This window comes from Camelina sativa, chromosome 18 (genome assembly GCF_030686135.1).
Source record: "Camelina sativa cultivar CO46 ecotype springtype chromosome 18, ASM3068613v1".
NCBI classification, from domain to species: Eukaryota; Viridiplantae; Streptophyta; class Magnoliopsida; order Brassicales; family Brassicaceae; genus Camelina; species Camelina sativa.
In genome coordinates this window covers 21,626,301-21,649,993 of record NC_141897.1, presented here as the reverse complement: position 1 = coordinate 21,649,993, position 23,693 = coordinate 21,626,301, and the positions used below count along the sequence as shown (strand labels likewise).

The 23,693-nt window shown below is 35.0% G+C and overlaps 7 protein-coding genes across 8 annotated transcripts; 5 read left to right on the top strand and 2 right to left on the bottom strand.

The window, feature by feature from the left end:
- Positions 1–741: 741 nt before the first annotated feature.
- LOC147923132 (putative E3 ubiquitin-protein ligase ARI13) lies at positions 742–2,051 on the top strand. The gene is made up of 2 exons (XM_087500259.1): positions 742–874; positions 980–2,051. Exon 2 carries the CDS (start codon positions 986–988, stop codon positions 1,928–1,930), a length of 945 nt encoding a protein of 314 aa, XP_087356385.1. The 5' UTR covers positions 742–874; positions 980–985; the 3' UTR covers positions 1,931–2,051.
- Positions 2,052–2,952: 901 nt separating this feature from the next.
- On the top strand, positions 2,953–4,955 carry LOC104762515 (putative E3 ubiquitin-protein ligase ARI14). Its single transcript, XM_010485825.2, has 3 exons — positions 2,953–3,079; positions 3,161–4,045; positions 4,156–4,955. The coding sequence occupies exons 2-3, from the start codon at positions 3,168–3,170 to the stop codon at positions 4,820–4,822; spliced, it is 1,545 nt and encodes a 514-aa protein (XP_010484127.1). The 5' UTR covers positions 2,953–3,079; positions 3,161–3,167; the 3' UTR covers positions 4,823–4,955.
- LOC104762516 (protein KOKOPELLI-like) lies at positions 4,824–6,672 on the bottom strand. Its single transcript, XM_010485826.3, has 3 exons — positions 6,478–6,672; positions 6,300–6,377; positions 4,824–6,197 (listed from the first exon to the last, which is right to left on the bottom strand). Exons 1-3 carry the CDS (start codon positions 6,577–6,579, stop codon positions 4,902–4,904), a joined length of 1,476 nt encoding a protein of 491 aa, XP_010484128.1. The 5' UTR covers positions 6,580–6,672; the 3' UTR covers positions 4,824–4,901.
- Positions 6,673–10,294: 3,622 nt separating this feature from the next.
- Positions 10,295–14,315, bottom strand: LOC104762514 (putative LRR receptor-like serine/threonine-protein kinase At5g63710). Its single transcript, XM_010485823.3, has 11 exons — positions 13,835–14,315; positions 13,118–13,270; positions 12,902–13,031; positions 12,743–12,814; positions 12,504–12,647; positions 12,342–12,407; positions 12,180–12,250; positions 11,963–12,106; positions 11,479–11,820; positions 10,996–11,390; positions 10,295–10,917 (listed from the first exon to the last, which is right to left on the bottom strand). Exons 1-11 carry the CDS (start codon positions 13,845–13,847, stop codon positions 10,597–10,599), a joined length of 1,851 nt encoding a protein of 616 aa, XP_010484125.1. The 5' UTR covers positions 13,848–14,315; the 3' UTR covers positions 10,295–10,596.
- A 1,240-nt stretch (positions 14,316–15,555) lies between these two features.
- On the top strand, positions 15,556–19,996 carry LOC104762513 (uncharacterized protein At5g08430). The gene is made up of 9 exons (XM_010485822.3): positions 15,556–15,851; positions 16,362–16,441; positions 16,971–17,161; positions 17,446–18,340; positions 18,497–18,600; positions 18,821–18,880; positions 19,081–19,131; positions 19,250–19,320; positions 19,443–19,996. Exons 1-9 carry the CDS (start codon positions 15,730–15,732, stop codon positions 19,621–19,623), a joined length of 1,755 nt encoding a protein of 584 aa, XP_010484124.2. The 5' UTR covers positions 15,556–15,729; the 3' UTR covers positions 19,624–19,996.
- An 8-nt stretch (positions 19,997–20,004) lies between these two features.
- LOC104762511 (uncharacterized) lies at positions 20,005–21,031 on the top strand. 2 transcript variants are annotated; one of them, XM_010485821.3, is made up of 2 exons: positions 20,005–20,146; positions 20,474–21,031. In XM_010485821.3, the coding sequence occupies exon 2, from the start codon at positions 20,509–20,511 to the stop codon at positions 20,932–20,934; it is 426 nt and encodes a 141-aa protein (XP_010484123.1). In that variant the 5' UTR covers positions 20,005–20,146; positions 20,474–20,508; the 3' UTR covers positions 20,935–21,031. The 2 variants fall into 2 exon arrangements, with proteins under 2 accessions (XP_010484123.1, XP_010484122.1); XM_010485820.3 differs by having other exon boundaries at positions 20,007–20,146; positions 20,459–21,031.
- Positions 21,032–21,127: 96 nt separating this feature from the next.
- On the top strand, positions 21,128–22,959 carry LOC104763655 (putative F-box/FBD/LRR-repeat protein At5g62970). Its single transcript, XM_087498008.1, has 3 exons — positions 21,128–22,131; positions 22,227–22,358; positions 22,454–22,959. The coding sequence occupies exons 1-3, from the start codon at positions 21,205–21,207 to the stop codon at positions 22,751–22,753; spliced, it is 1,359 nt and encodes a 452-aa protein (XP_087354134.1). The 5' UTR covers positions 21,128–21,204; the 3' UTR covers positions 22,754–22,959.
- Positions 22,960–23,693: the final 734 nt, after the last annotated feature.

Sequence of the window (23,693 nt, the reverse complement as noted above, 5' to 3'; positions counted from 1 at the left end):
CTTCTAATTTCAATATAAACTCATCTAAGAAAAATAATTATTTTTCACAAATGTAACTAATCCTGTTTTGAATAAATTCACAAATGTCTCTTTTATATTGTGCACACATGGCCGATTATCATCTAATTATATACTTTCTAAGTTTTTTTATTCAATATATCAGATTTTGAATTAATATGAATATATGAAGTAGATTCTAAATTCAATAAGAATAAATTTGAAAAGACAAAATTATATAATGAATCCAACAATAAGAGATTTGACAAAAAGAATGAGCTATTTTAAAATACTTAGTCGAATTCACACCTCCTTAAGTTTCTTAAATATATATATATATATATATATATATATGTATATATATAAAATAAAAGATTTAGGAAACTTAACACTTGCAACCTAAGTTTTTTATAATTATTTTCTTTAAAGGTGTTATGTCTTTATTACAATTATTTTCCTCTACTAATTTATATTGACTATTTGTAACATATAGTATACATCTACCTTTTGAGACTAGTTTTTATATGTTCTTGACTATTTTTGGAAAATAATGTCTTTTTCCAAATTTAATTTGCAACAACTGTTGGGAAACATAATGTTGAATTAAATAAACTTTTAATAGGTTGTCCTAAAAAACAAAATCAATCTAAAACCTAAAACATAAAAGTTCTTAGATATTGTAGTTAATATAATAAATCACCATTTTCTAGCAAGATAAAGGTTTAATGGGACCACTTTCCTAATAAAACATTGGGTTATCAAACTATAAATAGTAGTGCAAACATATGAAGTTTGTAACTCAATATCCCCATAAGAAGAGAGTTGGAGATCTTCTTTACCTTCGATTCAATTTTGTTGTATTAGGTGCAAGCTACTAGTAAGCCTTATTCCTATTCTTTATAATTTTATCTTTCTCTTTTATTTTTATTTTTATTTTTTTTTAATTTATTGATTTCTCTTTTTGATTTTTGTTATTGTCAAGCAACCAATGGAGTACGATCAACAAAGACCTTATTTGACAGATGAAATTAAGGAAGAGATGGAGAACCTAATCGATGCCATCTCCTACCCCTTATGCTTACGGCAAAAAGAACCGACCGTAATCCTCATGCATCACGGATGGAAGTCAGAACGTGTTATAGAGGGTTTGGTTCAAAAAGGGAATGAATTCTATGTGGAAATTGGTTTGGAACCAACTTTGATTGATTCAAATCAAGATTTCTCTGTTTCATCTTGTGGTATTTGTTCTAAGACGGAAGATGAATTTAATCTGTATAGTGATGACGATGATGATGATAGTGATGATGATGATGATGACGATGACGATGACGAGAGTAAGGAAGATGGTAAGGACGAGGGTGAGGGTGATAGTAATGTTGTAGATTTCGAAAGTGAGGGTAAGGGCGAGGATGAGGGTGCGGGAGAAGCCGAGGGCAAGGGTGAGGTTGAGGATGAGGGTGAGGGCGAGGACGAGGGTGCGGGAGAAGCCGAAAGCAAGGGTGAGGTTGAGGATGAGGGTGAAGGTGAGGGTGAGGGTGAAGGTGAGGGTGAAGGTGATGGTGATGTTGAAGATGTCGAAGGTGAGAGTGATCAGGTTGATGTTGAAGATGTCAAAGGTGAGGGCGATGGCGAGGGTGAGGGTGATGGTAGAGTTGAACATGTCGAAGATGAATATAATGATTATCCTTTCGTCTCCACGCCTTTTTGTTCTCACAAATTCTGCAAAACTTGTTGGAGAGAATATCTTGAGAAAAATTACTACTCTATAGAGGAAAATCTAACCACAATCTCATGTCCTGATCAAGATTGTAGAGCTGCGGTTGGACAACAAACGGTTGAGAAACTAGGAGTATATGATCAAGAGATGTACAAGAATTATCTTCTGAGATCTTATCTCGAGAACAAACAATTTGATGCGCCTGATTGTAATTAGACCATTGACCCTATCTGAATTTACTAAAGAATAAGTTGTTCTTTTATTAAATGCATTAAGTCTAATTTTTTAATAATAAGCGAGGATTTCAAGCTGAAGAGTAAGCTTAATGTTCAAAACTTATGAAACATCATGTTCTTGACATTGAAAACATTTCTAGTTAGGCATCGTCATTAAAATCGTATAAATAATACAAATATATAGTTTATTAATGTCATGAGAAGTTTTCGATCATATATAAACTGGTTCCTTTAACTTTTTAAAGATTAATGTTACTAAATAACTTCTATGTATGTAAAAACTAAATTCGCGCCAAATATTTATTACTCATCATTTTGTGTTTAAAGTTTTAATTTCGAATCAAAATCATGATTGAAATAGTAGAAAGTATACTAGAAATTTGGGGTTTTTGATCCGATAACAAGATTTTAACCACTAAAAATCATAAGTTAATTCAATGTTACTAAATAATTTTCAAGTACATATAATTTTTTTTGCTCCCAAACGTATGATTAAACAAATTGTAGAATAAAATCTAGAAATTTGATCTTCCAATACTATGATAAGTTTTTAACTTCTAAAACACCATAAATAAATTGATTCTTTGTTCTTTGTAGAAATTTAATGTTAAGAAATAATTTTCAAATATATATACTAAAAACTAAATTTCACGCCAAATGTCTATTCGGTGATACAAAACTATTTAGTAAATGCCTAAATGATATTGATCATACTGTACTTGATTATGTAACACCCTAAATTAGGATTAATTCAACATTATGTAACACCCTAAATTAGGATTAATTCAACTTATTTCTTTTGCCCAAAAAAAATGTTAATAATAAACTTATTTATGTTATTCCAAAAAAAGAAAAGAAAAAATCAATATATAGACCCAAATATAACCTTTTTAGATATTGTAATTAAAATATAGATTACCATCTTTTTAAAGCAAGATTAAGGTCCAATGGGCCAAATGTCTGAATTAAAAATCTTAATTAGCAAAAAAAAAAAAAAAAAAAAAAAAACACAGTATAACTCCGATATTCCCAAAGGAGACAAGAGGCAAAAACCTAGAGAGACAGTAAAGGACGATAACTCTTCTCCTCACCTTTGATTATATTTTGTTGTTTCAGTCGCAAGCTACTCGTAAGCCTCTCTAACCCTTTTCCTTTCAAGTTTATCTTTGTCGATTTTGTCTTTCTGATTTTTGTTATTTGTTTTTTCTAGAAAACATATGGATTACGATCGAGAGATTCCCTACTCTGTTCTAACGAGAGATGAAGTTAGCGAGAAGATGAAGAAACAGATCAATGACATCTCCGAAATCTTCTTGGTATCAAAGTCCGATGCGACCGTACTCCTTATGTCTCTCCGATGGGACTTGCTTCGTGTTTCAGAGCGTTTGAGTGAAAACAAGGAGAAATCGTTGGTGGATTCAGGTCTGAAACCAGATGTAATTGATACTAACCTAGATTCATGTAGCGAGATTAGCTTTGAGACTGATGTTTATGAGTTTGAGGATGATGATGCTGATGATGATGATAATAACGATGATGATGGTGATCTAATCTCCACGCCTTTTTGTTCTCACAAGTTCGGCACAACATATTGGACAGAGTATCTTGAGAAGAACTTTTACTCTGTGGAGACTGTCCAAACTGCTATCTCTTGTCCTGATGAAAACTGTCGATCTGCGGTTGGACCGGACACGATCGAGAAACTAACTCAACGTGATCAAGAGATGTACGAGAGGTACGTTCTGAGATCTTACATTGAAGGAAACAAGGTCTTGATGATCAAAGAGTGTCCTGCAACGGATTGCAATTACGTCATTGAGTTTCATCAGGAGAATTATGATGATAATGATGAGTATAGCTTAAACGTGGTGTGTCTCTGTGGTCATATCTTTTGTTGGAGATGCAAGCTTGAGTCACACAGACCAGTGACATGCAACAACGCCTCTGATTGGTTGTGTAGGGACACAACGAATCTATCAGATGAATCATTTAGCCTTCCCTCCATCAATATCAATACCAAGATAATGACTTGCCCTCACTGCCTTTGTCCTGTGGAGTCTACAATAACGCCACAGTTCTTGACTTGTATCTGCAGGTTTCACCTAATGAAACATTTATATTTTTGTTGCAAATTACGTAGAATTAGATTTTGTTCTATCATCTTACTCTCTTTTTTTTTTTTTGTGTTATTTTGCTTTTTATTAGGCTTAGTTTCTGTTCGAGGTGTTTGCGGTCAAAGGAAGACCACAAATTTGGATCCTGTGTTGAAAGAGACGTGGGGATTTCATGTGAGGAACGCTGGGGCGTGTGTCAGAATTTACTGGAGCAAGCCAAATCTGATCTCGAAGCTTTTGAGGAATCCAACACCAAGAACCCAAGTGACTTGAAGGAGCAAGACATTATGATTATAAGAGAAGGACTGATGCTGATTGTTCAATGCAGACGAGTGCTGAAATGGTGTTGTGTGTATGACTATTTCCACACAGAGTATGAGAACTCGAAGAAGGAGTATCTACAATACCTTCAAGAAAATGCAACCGTGGCTCTTCAGAATTATTCAAACACTTTACAAGAGCAAAAAAATGTTGTCCTCACTTCAACTACTTATGAAGAGTGTAGCTTCTTCAGGCATACCATACCCACAGCCACAAGCAACATTGGTAACTACTTTTATCATTTCATCAAAACTTTGCAAGATGGTTTGGTCGATGTGAAGGTGATGTCTTACAACGGCGGGGCTGGACCTTTCTGGTATTGTGATCGCTGCACCTATGGGAACACTTGGATTGCTACGGAGTGTGAGATGTGCAGTGACGATATTTCCTCTCTTGTGGAAGAGCTAAGTGATTTTTCCCTAAACAAGATTCCTTAAAGACAAAACAAAACATTTAGGATACATGAAACTATCAACTTATATGATTTACAACTGTTTTGCTATGTAATAACCGCTACTATTTTTCATCATGTTCTTGAATATTTTTGGTCAAATAATGTGTTTTTCCAAACTTCACACGTCCTCTTTTGGGAATCCTCACACCACCGCCGTGACGCTTCTTCAAGTTTTTCAACCACTGTGTTTTCTTGGCATGACCCTGCAGCGTATCATGCTTTTGTTTCTTCGAGTTCTTTCTGTGTCTCTTCCATACTTCCATTAGCGTATGTGTAGTAAGTCCTTTATGATGCGTATGTGTAGTAAGAAGACCTCTAGATTTTGACGTCGTCCCTGTCTTCTCATCTGATTTCTCTACGTGCTTTTGGTGAAATGTACTCTTCGAAGCTGATGGCTTATTCTTGTCGTGGTGATGATGATGATGGTGGTGATGGTGATGATGGTGGATTACTTTTCCTATCGTATTCTTTAATCTTTTCAGCATCCCCATTGCACTTCTCCTCTTTTTTGAAGTATCTCTGTTTCTATCCGGAGGAGAAGCGCTGGCTTCAGAGTCAGATTCATCACTCTGTGATGGATATAGTGATTCTGACTCAGACTCAGTGTCACTCTCTGCTTGAGTTTCCCAGTTTGATCCAGATCTTGACCCTGTCTCCCCATCTGATTCTTGATCATTTGAAACTTCTTCGTCTTCCCACTCAAAACTTGTCCCAGACGTTGTTTGTTCATCATCTGTTTCAAACGAATCATCGTCCAACGTTTCAGTTTCTTGATCCATCAACGTTGGTTTCATACTAGGCATCTTTTGCGACGTTCTGTTACTTTGACTTGGCTTCTTGAAATCAATGGAACTCACAACAAGAGGCGTTAACGGCTGTGGTTGTGACGTGAGCCGAACAAACTGATCATTAGAAGGCAAAGTTAGATCATCATGGCTTCCAACTGTTACCTCTTCTGGACTCATTGGCATGTAATTATTGCTTCTTACACCAGACGTAAGAGATTGAAAGTTATGTCTCCGATCTTCAATGGGAGGAGTTACAGAGGACTTGCAAGACCCTGTTCTATCATCAGAACCCACACGGCCAGTAACAAAACTTAAAGCTGAAAGCTGTATATCGATTTGTTCGATTGTATTAGCGACTTCTTTTGTTAGTCCATCCTTACTAGGACTGCTTTGAATCTGATTAACTCTCGGATCTCGCTTAAACGATCCTTTCGTCTCCAATAGTTTACCACTTGGCATAATGTGAGAACCGTTGATCTGAGACGACGACATCGCAGGTGGCGCCACATTCAGCGGTCTTAGACCGTCAATATCCATTCTGGGAAACAAAATTAGTTCTGTTGGAAGTATCTGTAACAAAAAGTAACCAAAACTGAGAAACAAGGATAAAAAAAAGTAAGTTCATAACACATGTGAAAATTTTACTCGATATAAAAAGTGACGGTTACTTGCCTGTGATTGTGTAACTAAAAGTTCATGGGAGGCAAAATCGAGCAACCTCTTTAACAGAAACTGAGTGTTCTCATCTATCTGCGAATTGAAGAATAACCATAATGTTAGATTTACTCGATGATATAGAAATATGATTCTGATGTTGAAGATGAGATATTGATGAGAAAGTAAACTTTACCTTATATGACTCGGGAACGTATCCATTCCTTGCATTTGATTCGAGAAGACTGTACAATCTTCTCAGAGATTGAAGATTACGCTCTACGTTATCGGGCTCCATCAAATTGTGATTCCGGAAAAAAAACGAACAAGAAAAAGAAGGAGAAGATGATTTGCAGATAGAGTGAAGAAGAAGTGAAGAGATACGAGTAATGGAGTCGAACGAAATAAGTAACCAACTGATTGCATATAATATTTTTTGCTTTCGTGTCTAAAAAGCAACGTTGGTTCGTCGGAAATCTAACAACGACACCGTTTACGTAAACAACGTTTTTGACTTTTTGTATACTCCATTTTATTTTCCTTATATATAAGTTGAGGTTATTTATATAAATTTAGATTCTTATAATCAATTTCCTGATTTGTCGGCCGCTCATTTTTTTTCCTGCAATCTGCATAGAATCAGAGGAGATTTAGGGATCTTAATCTGAGAAATGAAAATAATCATGATAGGCTCTGCTTCGCGTTACAATTTCTGTCTGATTCGGCTACGACTATTTAAGACAAAGAGATTGCTTCTAGAAGAAAAACAAAGATTTCCATTCTTATTATAGTATCTTCTAACTGATATTGTTCTTTTAATTAAGCTTCATGGGATGTTAAAAATAACTATTACAAGTCTTCATGAACAAAAACCTTTTTTACCAAAAAAAAAAAAAACAAAAACCTTTGACCTAAAAAAACAAAAAGTCTTCATGAGAAAAATAACTCAAAAATTTACTTTAATATTTCTAATCATACAATTTAAGCTAAGCTTTGCTCTCATACAGAAAAGCTTACCAACTTTTCGAAACTCTAATTGACTGCTCGAGTCTATCTAAAACTATTTAACACATCCTGATGAAGAAAATATATAGCACTATTTCATATACCCTCGCAAATCACGTCCAATCTCGCCCTCTCTTTCTTACATGCTCTTTTCATGAAAAATAACAATCAATCACAATCTGTGAATTAAAACTTTGCTTTTTTTTTTTTTTTCATTTTTCAAATTGATATGTATAATATGTAACACCCCAAAATGATTGGTTTCCAGTTACGTGTGTAATAGCATTTCAACTTGACGAGACTTTTATTAAATTTTTGAGAAAATCATCCTTTCCATATCATTCACGTGCAAAGGTTTCTCTTGCTCAATTGGTTTAACCCTTGTTTTTCTCTTCCTTTTTCACCTCAATTATATAAATAATATATAGGTCAATGGCCGTACTGATAAAAATGTTAGATAATAAAATCATAAACCGAACTCAAAGATGTGAAAAGCGAACAAGTCGTGAATCCACAGGTACATAGTACTCCCTCAATCTTACCTATATATCCTCCAACTCCAAGATGCCTAAACAGATTGTTGTTTCCAAAGTTAATACATATATATCAGAAGTTAGAAAGAAGTAAAATAAAACACCTCTGGGACTGGAACTGTGTAAAAACAAGATTTGCGCATGCATAGATCCAGATTTCTTTTGTTTTTGTTTTCCAGTATAAAGAACGGCTACACAAAAATCTGCGTACAAACAAAAAAAAAAAGGTTCGAAAGTAAATAAAAAAGGAAACAGTGAAACTTAGAGGAAATCAATACTAGTGCATATTCTAGTGTACGACATAATTCTAGCTATATAAACTCTGTAGCATGGTCAATAAAAGCTTCTGAAAAATGGGAAAATATTTTGAAGCAAAATGCGATAAAATAGGTTGAGGGGAATGAAGCCTGGTCCGAGAATCATTTAGAGTTTTGGTGTTTCGTTAAAGAACAACTCTCCATGACCTCGAGCCAAACAACATTCCTCTAAACCCTAAATCGCTTAACAATAAGAAAAAGCTGAAGAAGAAAAGACTGAGCAACTTTATCTAGGGAGAAGAAGAAGAAAGAAGCATGTGACAGAAGAGAAGTGGTTTCTTCTATTTATAGAGAGGACAAAAGATCTAAGCCCTAGATTTTTCTTTTGCATTTTCTTACATTGATTTAGTAATTTTGGTTTAACTGTTTTTGGTTAATTTTGGTTATTGTCTTTATTTGGTTTGTGTACGGTTACCTAAAATAGAAATTTACAGTGTAATCCAGAGTGGTAAAATCCGACATACTCCGAGTTAGTACATCCAAAGTTCAAACCATTTCCATGACTTGATTCAATCTCCTTTTTTCAAAAAATATATCTACAAATCTAAAATTGTCTTTAATTGTTTCTTGTGTATATTTAATATCAGTCATTTCCGAGGCCAACAACAATCTTCCTCTTATTTAAAATCTCTGTCAAGTCTCCAAAACCATATCTGCACATGTTGTAATATATTTATATCAATCTTGAGGAGCATGTAGTAATTTGTTCTTACCATATTACAAAGTAATGGCTTTGACTAATTTTGTTGTAATTTCTAGATCAAATCAAAGTTACATGTTATATAGCTATAGGATCTTTTTTTTTATAAAATACTGGTATTTTCTGAACTTTAATGTGCATATTTATACACATACATAACGGTAAAAATGTGCATATACATTCATAGTATTGAATGCAAGACAAGTACCTTGGTTCCGATTTATTATTACCTTATTATTACTTTTGGCTACATCTCAACAACCTTACTAAATTTTGTCTTTTTTAGTTACAAAGACAAAAAAAATTATGTACATTCATAGTAGTTGTTTTCTTTTACGTTTCTGAGGTTCTTTGACCAATTCATGTATACTGGTGGTGGTATAAATGTCTTTGCGATCATATATATAGGTTGTCATTAGTTACAAGATTGTGTTAAATCATGTTTATTTACTCTTTTTTATTATTTTGAATCATGTTTAATCATATAATGCTTGCAATATTTTCAACATGTAAATATGCAAATCATATATGGTAGACACACATATAGCTTGTAACGTTTTTCTCCCTATTGAATATTGATTGCTTATTTAAAAATTTGACTGTAATTTTCTCCCAATTGGGTTTATTTAGGGTACGTCTGAGAGGCTCAGGAGAAATACTGAAGAACACGTCACAAGAAACCAAAGAGATAAAAAAGGAAATCAAGATCTGGAACGTTGGTTTATAGATGAATCGGACGGTGGAAAGCAAAGTTACCACCTGGGAACCGGACATGTCGGTGTCAGCGGAAACCAAGCACCAAGAACCGAGAAAAACAGCCCGGTTTACGAGGGACTTTAGAAAGGAAAAAGGTACTCTCTTTTTCACTGACTGCTTACGTCTGTTTTCTCCGGTCCCCAGTTCTTGCCTCTCCACCACCACCTTCTTCATTAAACGCACACAAAGGTACAAGTACAAACACCAACACTTTTCTATATATTTTCCTTTTGAATTTGTGTTTTTTTTTTGTTTTTTTTTTCTAACATCAGAGTTCAAGAATAAGTCCTAATCCATGAAAGTTCTGTTGTTATAAACTTTTGAATTCTGAATCCATGTCATAAGAAAAAATGTAAGCCAGAGATAGATTTGTTTTCTTTTGTCCTGTCACACTGTATTTAATTACTATTATCCCTTCCAAAAAAATCACTAGGCTATTATTACATGAGAAAGTGGAAATAAAAATACACCATTCATTATTTTACAATCAAACATTATTTAGCCTAATAAACACGATTTTTTTTTTTTTTGTTAGTTTATTACTTTTTAGCCTTTTTTGATATTAAGCAATGCCATACTTTGGGGAAATATGTATAAATAAAAATTTGACGCTAAAATTGAGAAATGAACCAAATCTAGAGGACTGGAGTGACAATTCTATAATTGTTACTTAACTTTACATGAAACGACGACGTAATATTATTTTTGCAAAAACAGCGTAAGCTCTAAAAACAGAGCGAATTTATAATGCACTGTCACCATAACGAAACAACATTACAACAATGATCAACATTATTTTACTACAGTAACCAATTCATATATATATACAAAACACAACTATTTGTTATATACTATGTCTAATCACACGATCTATTACACAAATTAAGGTTATGTTTTTCTTCTTTTTCCCCACCTGTTCAATACAATTAGCAGCTTAAAATACTTTATACGTTTATATTCTATAATGCAAAGTTTGTTTTCAAGGATCTCTCTCTGTTTCTCCTTCATCTTGCTGTCGATAGTCGGATAGATTCTTGATCAACGGTGGTTTCTTCTTCATCCCAAGTAGCAGGCAAAGTCGGAAGCAATAACGCTTCTTTGTTCCTAACTTCTTCAAGTTGTTCCCATTCAGTCCATTTCTCAGCCAAACCACCATTCCCTTGAAGCATTTTGACTACTTCAGACATCGCTGGTCTATCTTCTGGTGCTCCTTGTGTGCAGAGAAGAGCCACTTGAACTATGGTTTCAACTTCTTTTGAATCATATGTAGTCAAGTTGCTATCGACAATGTCTCTAAGTCTCTGTTCTCTAAGCAACTTCTTTATCTGTTTTCATACAAAAAGCTTAGTTTCAGTCTTTTTATACAGAAGGAACCTTTTTATAAGAGTAGTCAAAAGTCTTACATGATCAAGCAAGAGAATATTTTCCTCTTCTTCCAAGCGTGAGAAATCGATTGCTCGCTGACCAGTAACGAGCTCAAGAAGTGTTATACCGTAACCAAAAACATCAGTTTTTTCAGATGATTTTCCTGTGCAGAGATACTCTGGTGCGATGTGACCCATTGTGCCACGGACTTGAGTTGTGACATGAGTCAGTGATGTGTCCACAAGCTTAGCTAAACCGAAATCTCCAAGAACAGGCTCAAAATTGTTGTCTAAAAGTATGTTTGCAGCCTTGAGATCACGGTGTATGATCTTAGGGTTACAATGTTCGTGTAGATACTCTAAACCGTGAGCTGAACCAAAAGCTACACGCTTCCTTGTTGGCCAGTCTAACCCTTCTTCTCCGGCTTTCAAATCTATACAATGTCACATGCACAAAACGCATTACACAATTATGTTATTTGGTTGAAGAGTTATATAGAAACAAAGTATGAAAGTACATACCTCTTAGTCGATATGCAACACTAAGATTTTCCATGTATGGATAAACAAGGATTCTCTCAGAGGAAGTTGTGCAGAAGCCAATAAGGCGTAAGAGATTCTTATGAACAGCAACACTTATGAGCTGAATCTCTCTTTGGAAAGCAGCTTCTCCTCCAGGACTGAAGTAATCCGCAAGGCGTTTCACTGCAACTTTTGTTTTGTCTGGAAGCAAACCTCTATAGACTTTACCAAATCCTCCTTGTCCTATCAAATTGCTCTCGTTGAAACTATCTGTTGCGAGCTGGATTTCACGTAAAGAGAATCTTCTAAGCTGTCCAAACGAAATCTTCCTGTCATCTTCACCTGCATTTTTCAAAGGAAAAGGATTTTGGCTTAAGAGTTCATAATGATCTAATGAGATGTTTGATTTTACATTTTATTCAAAAAAAAAAAAAAAAAAAAAGATGTTTGAGTATAACTGAATAAGTATATGTAGTTTTTTTACCAGCTACGTCGAAAAAGATGTCGTATTTGGTTCTACGGAGGCGATGATGATGGTACATAACAATGGCTCCAAGGAATAGGATTATAGAAGCAACACAACTTGCAGTTAAAGTGATGTCTCTTAGCTTCTTCTTGGAGGATGTGACTGCACATAAAGATACTAAGTTATGTATGTTCTGTTTGTATGTGAGTTGGACGAAGAAGACAGAATTAAGAACCTGGAAGACGAGAACTTGTGGAACAAGGCTGATTCAAGTTTTTACCACATATGAGATTAGTTCCTGAAAAACTGAAGAAAAAATCACAAAGGTAGTTTTAGTATTGAGAAGTCACTGTGACTAAACTTAAGTAGATTCAGGTGAAAAAAGTAGATTTTATACTCGAATGTTGGGATTGAGAAGAACTGTGTTGGGATGCTCCCTGTTAAATTATTGTATGAGAGATCCCTGTGATACAAATTACATTGTTTGATCTTAGCCAAAAGATCTCAAAAGAGTCACATGTCAAAGATGGTTCATAGAGAGAGTTTTGCATGGACTTACAAGTGCTTTAGATTCGAGAGCTGACTCCAGCTCGCGGGTATAGAACCGCTGAAACTGTTCATAGATAGATTTAAAGTCTGCAGATTAACCATTTTCCCAAGATCATCTGGTAAACCACCATATAAACTATTGTTCTGTAGCTCTCTGCATTTGAATTGGCATCAACAACGGTGTTATGATTAATGGAACCCTAAAAATAATATATCTTGTTGTATTGGAAATGGTTTGTGATCTCTTACAAGGTAACCAAGAACTTCAGTTTCCTAATGGCTGGAGAGAGTGTTCCTGTGAATCCGTTTGAGGCAAGACTTCTACAGATTGATACAAAACAAGTTTTCAACATAATGCGAAATCTTGGTAACTAAAAGTTGAGAAGTGATCTTAGGAGTACTACTTACAGAGCCACAACACTTTGGCCTCTGCAGGTGACATAAGACCAACTATAGCAAGGGCTCACAAAATCGCGTGTCCATTTTAGACGGTTGCTCGAATCATTGAGTGAATCTCTGAGCTGCAACAAAGCTCCTCCTAGCAAATGAAACAAGAAGTAATTAATTATACCAGTACCTTAAGATCATTTGATTGATAAACCAAAGGCTGATATATAAGTATACCTTCGATGTCTGGTTGAGTTGTTGAAAAAGTGACTCCCACAAAAGCTAAGGCCACAAAGCATTGTAAGATCAATTTCTGATTGTTCCAAAAGCAATTTTTTTGAATGAATCCTCTTCGAGTTCTAAGAGAATTTCGAAAACTTTCACCGTACCCTGCAGTTTATAGGATATTATAAGAATCTTTCAATCAAACTCACTTCTTTTCTGCTGTAGAATCTATATACTCCAAATTGCATCAAACATAAGAAAAGTTAACTTATTTTACAAGAAACACATAACCCTTGTGATCAAATGTTAACTAAACATAAGTAAGCAAATACAAGAAAAAAAAACAGATTCGTGGGTCTAATTCTATATGTCTTCGAACTAACAGCGTGGATTGTTTTTGATGTGAAACATTGTCAGATCAATGCATAACTTCTCCATCAGAGCTCATTCGAACCCGAAAACATAAAAAAATGAAAGCTTTAATAAGCAACAAGGAGCAACAAATTTTATAATCGTGTCTTTGACTATTTGTTTTTTGTGATTAGATACCCTCTCAAAAACCTCTCTATGTTTCACCCAAATATGTACCAAATATATTTGTAGCTTGAAGAAACTAAAAGAAGCAATAAAAGTTTAATATAAACTACATAAAAACACACTTGATTTATATATATAGTGGAGAAAATCATATATTAAAGTGCAAGCAAAAACAAAGCTTTTAAGTAGTACCTGAACGAGCCATAGAGAAACTGGAAACACTCTAAACACACAAAGAGAGCAAAAGGATGAAGAGAGAAATGGAGGATTTGTATAATAATGAAGCCAATAAAAGCAAACAATAATGTAAAAAACTAAAAATCATCTTAAAGAAAGATGACTCTTTTACAAGTTAGTGCCTTTAATGGACCCACAAAAGGTATTTTTCATATATATTTTTTTTATCTCTCTGATGTAAAAGACGAAGAAGAAGACGAAGAAGAAATAAAAATGCTGCTTTGAGGGAAAGAGAATCCCACTAAGTTGAAACATCTTTGATTTCTTAATGGAGATGTTTTTTTTGTTCTTCTTTTGCTTCTTCTTTATTTTGGGTGATCTCTTTAGCAAGTGTGGGACTTGGGATGTGATTGGGGCAAAAAGGATATAAATTTTAACAAAAAAGGATATAGATGAACCTAAAATAAACATAAAATAATAAATAAGTGATTTGAATGAATCAGTTAATGAAAAGAAGCCAATGACTTCATTATGTACTTGATTATGTTTGGGAAAATGGCTTATGCTTTAGGAAGAGACAGAAGCATGTGTAAGAAGGTTCCACTTGTTTCAGGATTATATTCCACCAATCTCTGGATGATAGCAATGCAAAAGTGCGTTTTTGTATATATTCCTTTCATCGAAAGGAACAAACAAAAAAAATAGATATTATATACAAACTCAAATATATTTGAACGATATGTTTTTGTAAAAGAGAAACAGAGAAATTTGTTTAGTTTGATTGATAGAAATTCCTAAAACGTACGTTTTGTTCTTTAGAGCTTAGGGTAGAGATATCTAAAAGCTTTTAAGATCGTTGAAAATTTATGATTGAAACACAATGGTGCAACACTTGAAAAGTAGCTATAGGCGCTATATCGTAACTACCCATTTACTTATTAAGTAAATGATAATTTCAAACGTTGAGAAGTTTACTTTTTTGACATGTAAAATGTACATGATTGATCTTATAGAAAGCTTTTTTTTTTCTCTCTTCAGAATAATAATAGTAATAAAAAATTTAGTTTCTGAAAGACGAAAAATATCATTTATTCTAAGATTTTTTTCATTCGTAAAACAAACTTTGTAAAAAAAATAATATAGATATTTCAAAGAAAATTAGGCGAAGAAAAAAAAACATAGTGTGAGGAAGAAGCAGACTAAGAATATTAATACGGCATAATGATATCACTAAAGAAAATATACTGCTGGAATTTGGACATGTTCTCTTACTCATACGATTCTTTCACCACATTGGACTTTTGTTTGTTCGATGTGTAAAAAGATCTGATCATCATATCGCAATCTGGAACATATATTTTTATAAAGTGAAATTTTATCAACATTCACACACACAAAAAAAAAAAAAATCCGGTATAATTTCTATTTTTTATCCAGGAAAAAAAAAAATATATATATATATATATATAAGTTGTAACATCTAAAAAACAACCAACATAGTAGTAGCTTTATCTTAATAATAAAAATCTAATGTAACACGTAAATGAAATTTATCAGTGATTTTGTCATAAAAGATTAATTAGTAGATTAATTTTAATAAGAGATTCCTTTTAATAATGTGTTGATATTTGATTTGTTGATCTCAGAGATTTAATTGGTTTGGGTGGGAGCGAACCGGGTTAAAGAGTGGTTGGGTCTATAAATAACTCCAATTATAAAGGGTTAAAAGGTCTTTCACTAATATTTTTTTTGTTTTTGTTTTTATTTAAGGAAAAGAAGAATGGAAATTGCTTTGGGTCTTGAGTAAAAAGGGCTGACAAGATTAAGAAGACTCGTCACCTCACACCTCAAGTAGAGGTAGAGCGAATCGAGAGAGAGAGAGAGAGAGAGAGAGAGAGAGAGAGAGAGGGATGGCGAGAGATATGGATGTAGTGGAGATTGTTGAGGAGGAGGACGAGGAAGAAGACAAGGAGTGCGAGGACTGGTGTTTCGTCTGCAAAGACGGAGGAAGCCTAATGCTCTGTGACTTCAAGTGAGTCTCTCTCTTTCTCTCTTTCCCATTACCGGATTTAGCACTTACTTAAACTCCGATGAAGGATATTACAATGCTGCTGCTGTTTTCGTTTGAGGATTTTTGTTTCTTCTTTGCATGTTCTTGTTTTTATGTTATCTGGTGACAAAGGGTGTTTGTGTTGTGTTCTTTCACTTGGAAAGTTCTTCTTTTTTCAATCAACTTTGTTTTCTTTTTCCTTTTCTGATGATTCTTTCATGTGAATGCACTCAAGTAGAGAGACAATTGTGTATCATTCCGTTATTAAATGTACAAAGGTGTTTCCTTTGTCTTCTTTAGGTTTATTGATTAGGAGCTTAATTAGTTACCAAATTGTCTTTTTCAGTTTGCTATTGTAAGATTTTGCATGAAAATTAACAATCTTATTATGAAAAAAGATCGTCAAGATGAATGTTTGAAGCATTTGTTAGTTGTGAGTCTTGTGACATGTATGCATCTAATGCTGCACCTCATTGTGCTTGCTTATTTCAGGGACTGTCCAAAAGTTTATCATGAAAGTTGCATTGGAAAGGATAGCCCAGCAAGCAAGATTGGAGACTCGTTCATCTGTAGTAAGTGCTAATGTTCCCCTTTATATACACTATTATTATCATTTTGAAGTAGCATACATGCTTTCTTTGGATTGTGACTTAGCTTCTGTCAGTGGTCTCCTCTTAATTTACTTGAATGTCTTTATGTCTGGAAATGAGAGAAATTGGTTTCTGGATTCCTTGATTTCTGTTTCCGGTTGTTTTGTAGATACCCATTAGCATCTAACAAGTATAGAGTTTGTGCTTCTTTTTTTTAATCATTGCGTAAGATATCCCCCTGTCTCTGTAGGTACATTGTTTCTTAAGCCTCTGAAACTCAAAGTACAAGCTTTAGATCAATAATTCTATCACTTATTAGCGTACACTATCGAGTCCATATATTCGAAAACTTATGTACTAAGTTGCTAGGCCCTTGTGCCTGTTAGAATTTCCGAACACAGTAGAGGGAACATACGTTTGAACTTTCATATTTGCAGTCAGAAGGCTACTGTATTTGTCATACTTGCTTTCTGGAGGGACTAATGTTAAATTGTAAACTTTTAATTTTCAGAGTGGCACAGTTGCTACTTGTGTCCGAAGACACCAAAGCTATGGTGCCTTTGTTGCCCACATGCTGTATGTGAAGGCTGTGTTACTCATGCTGAGTTCATTCAACTTAAAGAGAATAAAGGGTTATGCAATGAATGCAAGGAGTTAGTCGAAATTTTGGCGGAAGTTCAAGAATATGCTCCTGCTGCTGGGGTATGTTTCAAACGGCCATAAACGTATCAATATAATGTCTTATTATTTCCTTTTTACCCTATTTTGGATAGTAGTCTCATTGAAATTTTGGATAGTAGTATTACTTACTTTTACAGTTTTTCTCAAATAAAAAAAAATTATACACGAATATTAACTACTTATATGTCCATCTCTAGAGCTTGTCTATAAATCATTGCTTGCTGTCTTTTTATTATAATGCACCAGGAGATTTAGGGAGTTTTGTTGTTATTTTCTGTGCTGAACATTTCTTTGCTGCTTGGCAGGATAAGCTTAACTTGACAGATCCGGAAACAATTGAGTGTCTGTTTCTTGAGTATTGGGAAATAACAAAAACGAAAGAAGATATAACCTTTGACGATGTCCGCGATGCCTGTGCTTCAAAGCCACGAAAGAAAGGTGTCAAGTCAAAGTACAAAGATGATCCCAAATTTTTACCTGGTGATGTCCAGACTTCAAAGTCGAGAAAGAAAGGTGTCAAGCTGAAGCACAAAGATGATCCCAAATTTTCACTTTCTGACCATGCGGTTGAGGATGCAGAAAATTATAAAACAGTGGGCAATAAAAAGAAAATGAAGTATATCAGAGGGGGTTCAAAGCCCCTGATTGATTTCCTAACGTCCATAGGGGAAGACACCAGAAACGCCATGTCACAACATAGTGTGGAGTCAGTTATCCGCAGGTACATTCGTGAGAAAAACCTGCTTGACCGTGAGAAGAAGAAGAAAGTTCATTGTGATGAAAAGCTGTACTCTATCTTCAGGAAAAAGTCTGTAAATCAGAAAAGGATTTATACACTTTTAAAGACTCACTTGATAGAAAACCTTGAAGATCAGGTTGAGGATTTCCTACCTTTGGAACATGGCTTCAGTGGAAAGCATTCCAGTGAAAAGAATGAAAAGGTTTTATTGCCGTGCAAGAAGCAAAAAACAGAAAAGTCCGATGAGGAAACTTATGAAAAGGAAGTGGAACCTCAATTGCGGGCAACTGGTTTCGCAACGATCAGTGTAGATAATATAAAGCTTGTTTATCTACGTAAGAGCTTAGTCGTAGAGTTACTGAAGCAGTATGAGAGCTTTGGCGATAAAGTGGTGGGAAGCTTTGTGAAAGTGAAGAATGACCCTAGGGACTTTATAGCGTACCAGATCTTGCAGGTTACAGGTAACCAATTCACGCTGATTAGTATTTGCTTTCTGTTGTAGGCTTTGCTGTTTGTTCTTTCTATCTTCTAGACTTTCTCTGAAATTTCTCTCATTCACGTCATGATCACTGCATCACAATTACTGTCACACCTGATGTTATTTTCCGTTTCTGTAGGCATTAAGACTGCTGATGACCAGAGTGAGGGTCTGCTTCTTCATGTTGCTGGTATGGCAAGTGGCGTTAGCATTTCCAAGTTGGACGATTCTGACATAAGCCAGGTGAATCATCTCTGAACTTAATACATACCTTACCATTATATTTCCTTCAATTTGATTTTGCTCTCTTCCGCATATTGGGAATCTTTTTTTGACAAATCTGCTGCAAGTACTGAGAAAGTATCTTTATAATATTCCTCCTAGATGACTATTGTTTGTTTCTATCTGGTTTTCAAAAGCTTCCTAAGAGCTAAAAACTATACTTCCCCACTTTCCCTTTCAGGAAGAGATTAAAGATTTGAAGCAAAAAGTGATGGATGGCCTTTTTAGACAGCCAACTGTTGTAAGTTCTTAAAGGAATCTAAACTTTTGTATATCACAAGATTTATTTCTCTGTTTATAAAACATTGTCTTTATTAACATTGTTGAATCCTCGGGTAAGACAGAGAGCTAAAACTCGTTTAGCATATTTGCATTCTCAAACCCAAATCACGTTCCTGTCTTTCAGGAGCTAAAACTCACCAACATTTTTTTTTATGACAGGTGGAGATGGAGCAGAAGGCAAAGGCTCTCCATGATGATATAACAAAACATGTGAGTACCTCTGAAAACACATAAGTTATATACGACACGACAGTTAACAAATGTTACAGACTCTGTGTTTTGGTGCTGCATCTGACACGTTCTTGTGTAAATATCTTTGAAAAATCAGTGGATTGCAAGGCAGCTTAACATTCTGCAGAGACGCATCAACTCTGCCAATGAGAAAGGATGGAGAAGAGAATATCCTTTTTTAAGATTCAATAAAGAGAAACAGTTATCTTTAACCCAGTTTCATATAATTTTACATCACGACGACATTTTGAAACACCTTAACTCTTTACCTTTTGTTGGACTGATTCTACATTAGAGGAGTATCTGGAGCAGAGAGAAGTTCTCGAAAAACCTTCAGAGCAGGAGAGATTATTAAGAGAAACTCCGAAGATCATTGAAGACTACATCGAGATAAAACAAGAACCAGATAGCAGCAACCAAGGGGATATCAGTGGTCTGACTCATGAGGCGGTGGTGATAGCTATCGACTAACCAAAGATTATTCAGAGCATCTTCACAAGGAAGAAAGATCAATGCTGACAGTTGTACATCTTTTTGTCCTTTATCGGTTGAATGGAAGTTTTCTCTTCTCTTCCATTAGAAAACTTAAGAAACTCGGCTAATATGTTTGGTGAAGCTCTTTTTGGAACTTGGTAGGCGCTTTTGCAGACAGAAACATGTAGCTAACTATGTTTTTATATGATGGTCATGTATGTAGTAGCATCAAAGTGACATGGGATGTTTCATGTTCATGTAATGTACTAATGTATATGCCTAGTGACATGTTGTGCTCTTTTAAGAGTTGCCTTGTTGGGAAACAAGAGGAGGAGGCTACTTAAAGTGCCAAGCTTTGAAAACCCTAAAATATTTCCTATCTGTTTTTTAAAAATCACATTGCTTTGTATTGACAAAGTTCTTCGGTCGGACCTTTGTCATTCATCTTCGTCACCGTTGTTTCATCAGTCACTTTCGTCTTCTTCTTCGTCACCGTCGTAGCCTCATTCATACGTAATCGGTGAGTTCCGTTTCTGTGATTTAAGTTTAAAAACAAAGGCTTGGGGTTTGAGATGATTAATAAAATTATGGGTGATTCACTGATTTGGATTCGGAAACTGATTTTAAAAAAAAAACCCTAGTCGAAATCGTGATGGATTCATGAGCTTATGTTTCAATAGATGAAGATCCAATAAATATTGCAGATCAGGTGTTCGACAAAATGTCTAAATGAACTTTTGACATATGGTTAAGCTTTTGCTTGTGGTACAAGTTTCAAGTGGGTAATGTATGTTTCATCTGATTCTTTATCCTAAAGCTTATGAATCCTTAGATATTTCAATGTCAGATTGTCAGGGTGATTTTAGCCAAAACAAAAGAAAGATGGTCTTGTTGTTACTCAAGGACATAGTTCCCGCGGCACAGAACAACATAAACACGCGTTTCATCATCCTCGACAAAGCAAGATCTCCAGCAGCAGCCAAGAACGGGGAGAACTGTATCGCGTTGGCGGCGGATGAGACGGCTGCGGTTCACATACAGCTGTGGGGAGATGAGTGCGAGGAGTTCGAGGCAGGAGATATCGTGAAGCTCACGAATGGGATATTCTCATACGTGAGGAACAGTGGGCTCATCCTCAGAGCTGGGAAGCGTGGGAAGATGGAGAAGATGGGAGAGTTCACTGTTGCGTTTGTCGAAACGCCAAACATTAGCGAGATCCAATGGATTCCTGATCCTGAGAATCCCAAACGCTATATTCAGAGCGCCGTCGTTTCAGCTTATTCCCGTATCTTCCCTCCTTTGCCTTAGAGATCTTCTTGATTTATTTTAATTAAGATTTGTAGACGATAACTTTTTATTTACTTCTGTACTAATTAAGGATAATTCAATATTTCTTTTGGAAAAAGGTTAAGTTTTTCAAAACTCAATCCCCTTATATATAGAAACAGAGTAGTCATTATCCGATTCCTTTGATATCCGTTTGGCTAGGTTTTGACAAAGTGAAGATTTTCTAGGGCTTAGGGTTTAGTCTCGGCACTACTGGTGACTGGTGAGCTAGGGGGGTTTGAATAAGAAGATATGGACAAGATCATTGGGTTTTCTGATGATGAATTGCTCGTGAAGATCTTATCGTTTCTTCCAACTAAAGATGCCGTAAGCACAAGCATTTTGTCGAAGCCATGGAAGTTTCTTTGGATGCGGGTGCCAAAACTTGACTTCGTTGAAAAAAGCATGTATTTTTCAGAATTTTACTCTCGATATCAGAACCCTAAGATCGGTGACTGCGAAACCTATTCTATAGCTTCGGCAAAATGCCACAGGATGCAGTGTTTTATTGACAAGAATCTGCCATTACATAGCTCTCCCGTCATAAAGAGCTTGAAACTCACGTTTCACAATAAAGTTTTTCAACCTAAAGATATCAAACTGTGGGTTGAAATTGCAATCTCTCGTTGTGTTGAGGAGCTAAGCGTTAAAGTTTTAAACGGAAAACTTAATGCAGTAGCACCGAGTAGCTTGTATATTTGCAAATCACTTGTGACGTTGAAACTAAAGAACGACATTTTCGTGGATGTTCCTCATGTTTGTAGCCTCCCCTCCTTGAAAACTTTGCACCTTCGACGTGTGATGTACGCAGATGAAGAATCTCTTCAACGGCTTTTATCTAATTCCTCTGTTTTGGAAGATCTTGTTCTGCAACTATGTCATGGTGACAAAGTGAGAAAGTTTGCTGTTATCATCCCGTCATTGCTTAGTTTATCCTTTGAAATATCTTCTGAGTGTACTTCTGATGGGTATATCATAGATACTCCTTCTCTGAAGTATTTCAAAGCTATTGATAGAAGTGAAACTACTTCTACTTCCACATGTGTTATAGTGAAGAATATGCCTAAGCTGGAGGAGGCACAGGTACGTACTGGTAAAAATATCAAGATGCTTCTTCAACCTGTCACATCTGTTAAGCGTCTTTCACTGTGGGTAAAAGACAACAACAGTACTGCAGAGGTGGTCATTTTTATCCATTGATAATCATATTATTCTAGTCTTCAACAATCTCGCTATATATATTAGATTAATACTAAATATCGTCCTTTGTACAGGCTGTATATGGTGATGATTTTGTCTTTAATAGGCTTGAGCATCTGTATTTTCGTGCCTGTGGGACATTTTGGTCCAAGTTACTATTCCAATTGCTCAATGCTTCTCCCAAACTACGAGGCTTCACTTTCAATGTAAGTTTCTTCGATAAATTTTTATTTGTTTTGGGTCTAATTCACAGTATCGTTTGATCTAACTCTCATTCTTTTTATTTTTAAAAACTCCCAAGGATGATCTTCTTACATATGATGGTATTATGGGTGCATCGGTTTGCTGGAAGCCACTGCATAGTGTTCCTCAATGTTTATTGTCGAGTCTCCAGACTTTCAAGTGGTTAGGTTACCATAGATCCGTAGAAGGGAAAGATCTGGCGACATATATCTTGAGAAATTCTTGCTTATTGAAGACTGCAACAATCTCGGTCGAGCGAGAGTTGGAGACGAAGGTGACATTTGGTTTCCGTGGTTCACCCACATGCAACTTCGTATTCACTGAACAGCGGAACTATGGTGAAGGACTTTTTTGGTGACCTTGATCTATCGAGGAATTAGCCAACCTGTTATTGGCTAAACTTAAAACTATAATAATAAGTACATGAATTCATAATCTTAGATCATCTCCAATGGAGATTTGTTATTTTTAGACTCTTATAATTTTTTTATGATAAATTTTGTACTTTTTTAAAAATAAGAACCTTTTATAAGGTTAATTAAAATGATATCGTTCAATGGTAAACACTTTTAGCCTATACAAATGTTTATAAAACACATTCAAGACTTCCTCACCAAAATATGCAGCCTGCAAATGAAATAAGAAGAACTCAAAGTCTTCACTGATTCTGTTTTGCCATTTACTCAACACATATTGACTTGCTTTGTATATATACTATACAATAGCTTTTGTACCATGTTCCTTCAAGCTCTATCTATCAACACATATACATAAATTCAAAGTCAATTCAAAGGAAAGTGGATTTGTTGGCAACAAAGGCAGATCTACAAGCGATTTTGATCTCAGCCAAGAGTTAACATTTGATGTTTTCTTCGTTTTGTTGTCCTCTTCTTCTTCTTTTTTAGATCATCTGAACAAAGCAAATATTACATGATCTAAAATAGAACATAACACAAACCGATCCAAGCTTTCATCAAAAAACATAACAGAACATAAACGGATCAAAGAACAGAACAGAACATAACACAAACCAATTCAAGCTTTGATCAAAGAACAAAACAGTAGAACAGATCATATTCATGAAATAACTTAGAAAATCTCCGTGAAACTTTTTGGGTAGTGTTTACCGTGAAACCATTCAGAGTCTTGTGGACATGAAATCAATGTTCCAGTTGCTAGAGGTATATGGAGATGTTATATTTGTTACTTAAACTCTACTATTGGTTAAGCTCCTTCAATACCTTTTTTTTTATGCTAATGCTTTCAATTTAGAAGTGATATTTAAATGCATGCTTTTT

Coding starts and splice junctions, on each gene's coding strand:
- LOC104762516 (XM_010485826.3), bottom strand. CDS start 6,579: ATGGAGCCCGATAACGTAGAGCGTAATCTTCAATCTCTGAGAAGATTG. Junction 6,378..6,477: donor ACGTTCCCGAGTCATATAAG/GTAAAGTTTACT, acceptor TTCAATTCGCAG/ATAGATGAGAACACTCAGTT. Junction 6,198..6,299: donor TTTTAGTTACACAATCACAG/GCAAGTAACCGT, acceptor TTTTTGTTACAG/ATACTTCCAACAGAACTAAT.
- LOC104762511 (XM_010485820.3), top strand. CDS start 20,467: ATGTCAGATTGTCAGGGTGATTTTAGCCAAAACAAAAGAAAGATGGTC.
- LOC104762515 (XM_010485825.2), top strand. CDS start 3,168: ATGGATTACGATCGAGAGATTCCCTACTCTGTTCTAACGAGAGATGAA. Junction 4,046..4,155: donor TTCTTGACTTGTATCTGCAG/GTTTCACCTAAT, acceptor GCTTTTTATTAG/GCTTAGTTTCTGTTCGAGGT.
- LOC104763655 (XM_087498008.1), top strand. CDS start 21,205: ATGGACAAGATCATTGGGTTTTCTGATGATGAATTGCTCGTGAAGATC. Junction 22,132..22,226: donor ACAACAACAGTACTGCAGAG/GTGGTCATTTTT, acceptor TCCTTTGTACAG/GCTGTATATGGTGATGATTT. Junction 22,359..22,453: donor TACGAGGCTTCACTTTCAAT/GTAAGTTTCTTC, acceptor AAAACTCCCAAG/GATGATCTTCTTACATATGA.
- LOC104762514 (XM_010485823.3), bottom strand. Junction 12,251..12,341: donor TTCTCAATCCCAACATTCGA/GTATAAAATCTA, acceptor TTTTTTCTTCAG/TTTTTCAGGAACTAATCTCA. Junction 12,107..12,179: donor CACAAGTTCTCGTCTTCCAG/GTTCTTAATTCT, acceptor CTTTATGTGCAG/TCACATCCTCCAAGAAGAAG.
- LOC104762513 (XM_010485822.3), top strand. CDS start 15,730: ATGGCGAGAGATATGGATGTAGTGGAGATTGTTGAGGAGGAGGACGAG. Junction 15,852..16,361: donor CTAATGCTCTGTGACTTCAA/GTGAGTCTCTCT, acceptor TGCTTATTTCAG/GGACTGTCCAAAAGTTTATC. Junction 18,341..18,496: donor CCAGATCTTGCAGGTTACAG/GTAACCAATTCA, acceptor CCGTTTCTGTAG/GCATTAAGACTGCTGATGAC.
- LOC147923132 (XM_087500259.1), top strand. CDS start 986: ATGGAGTACGATCAACAAAGACCTTATTTGACAGATGAAATTAAGGAA.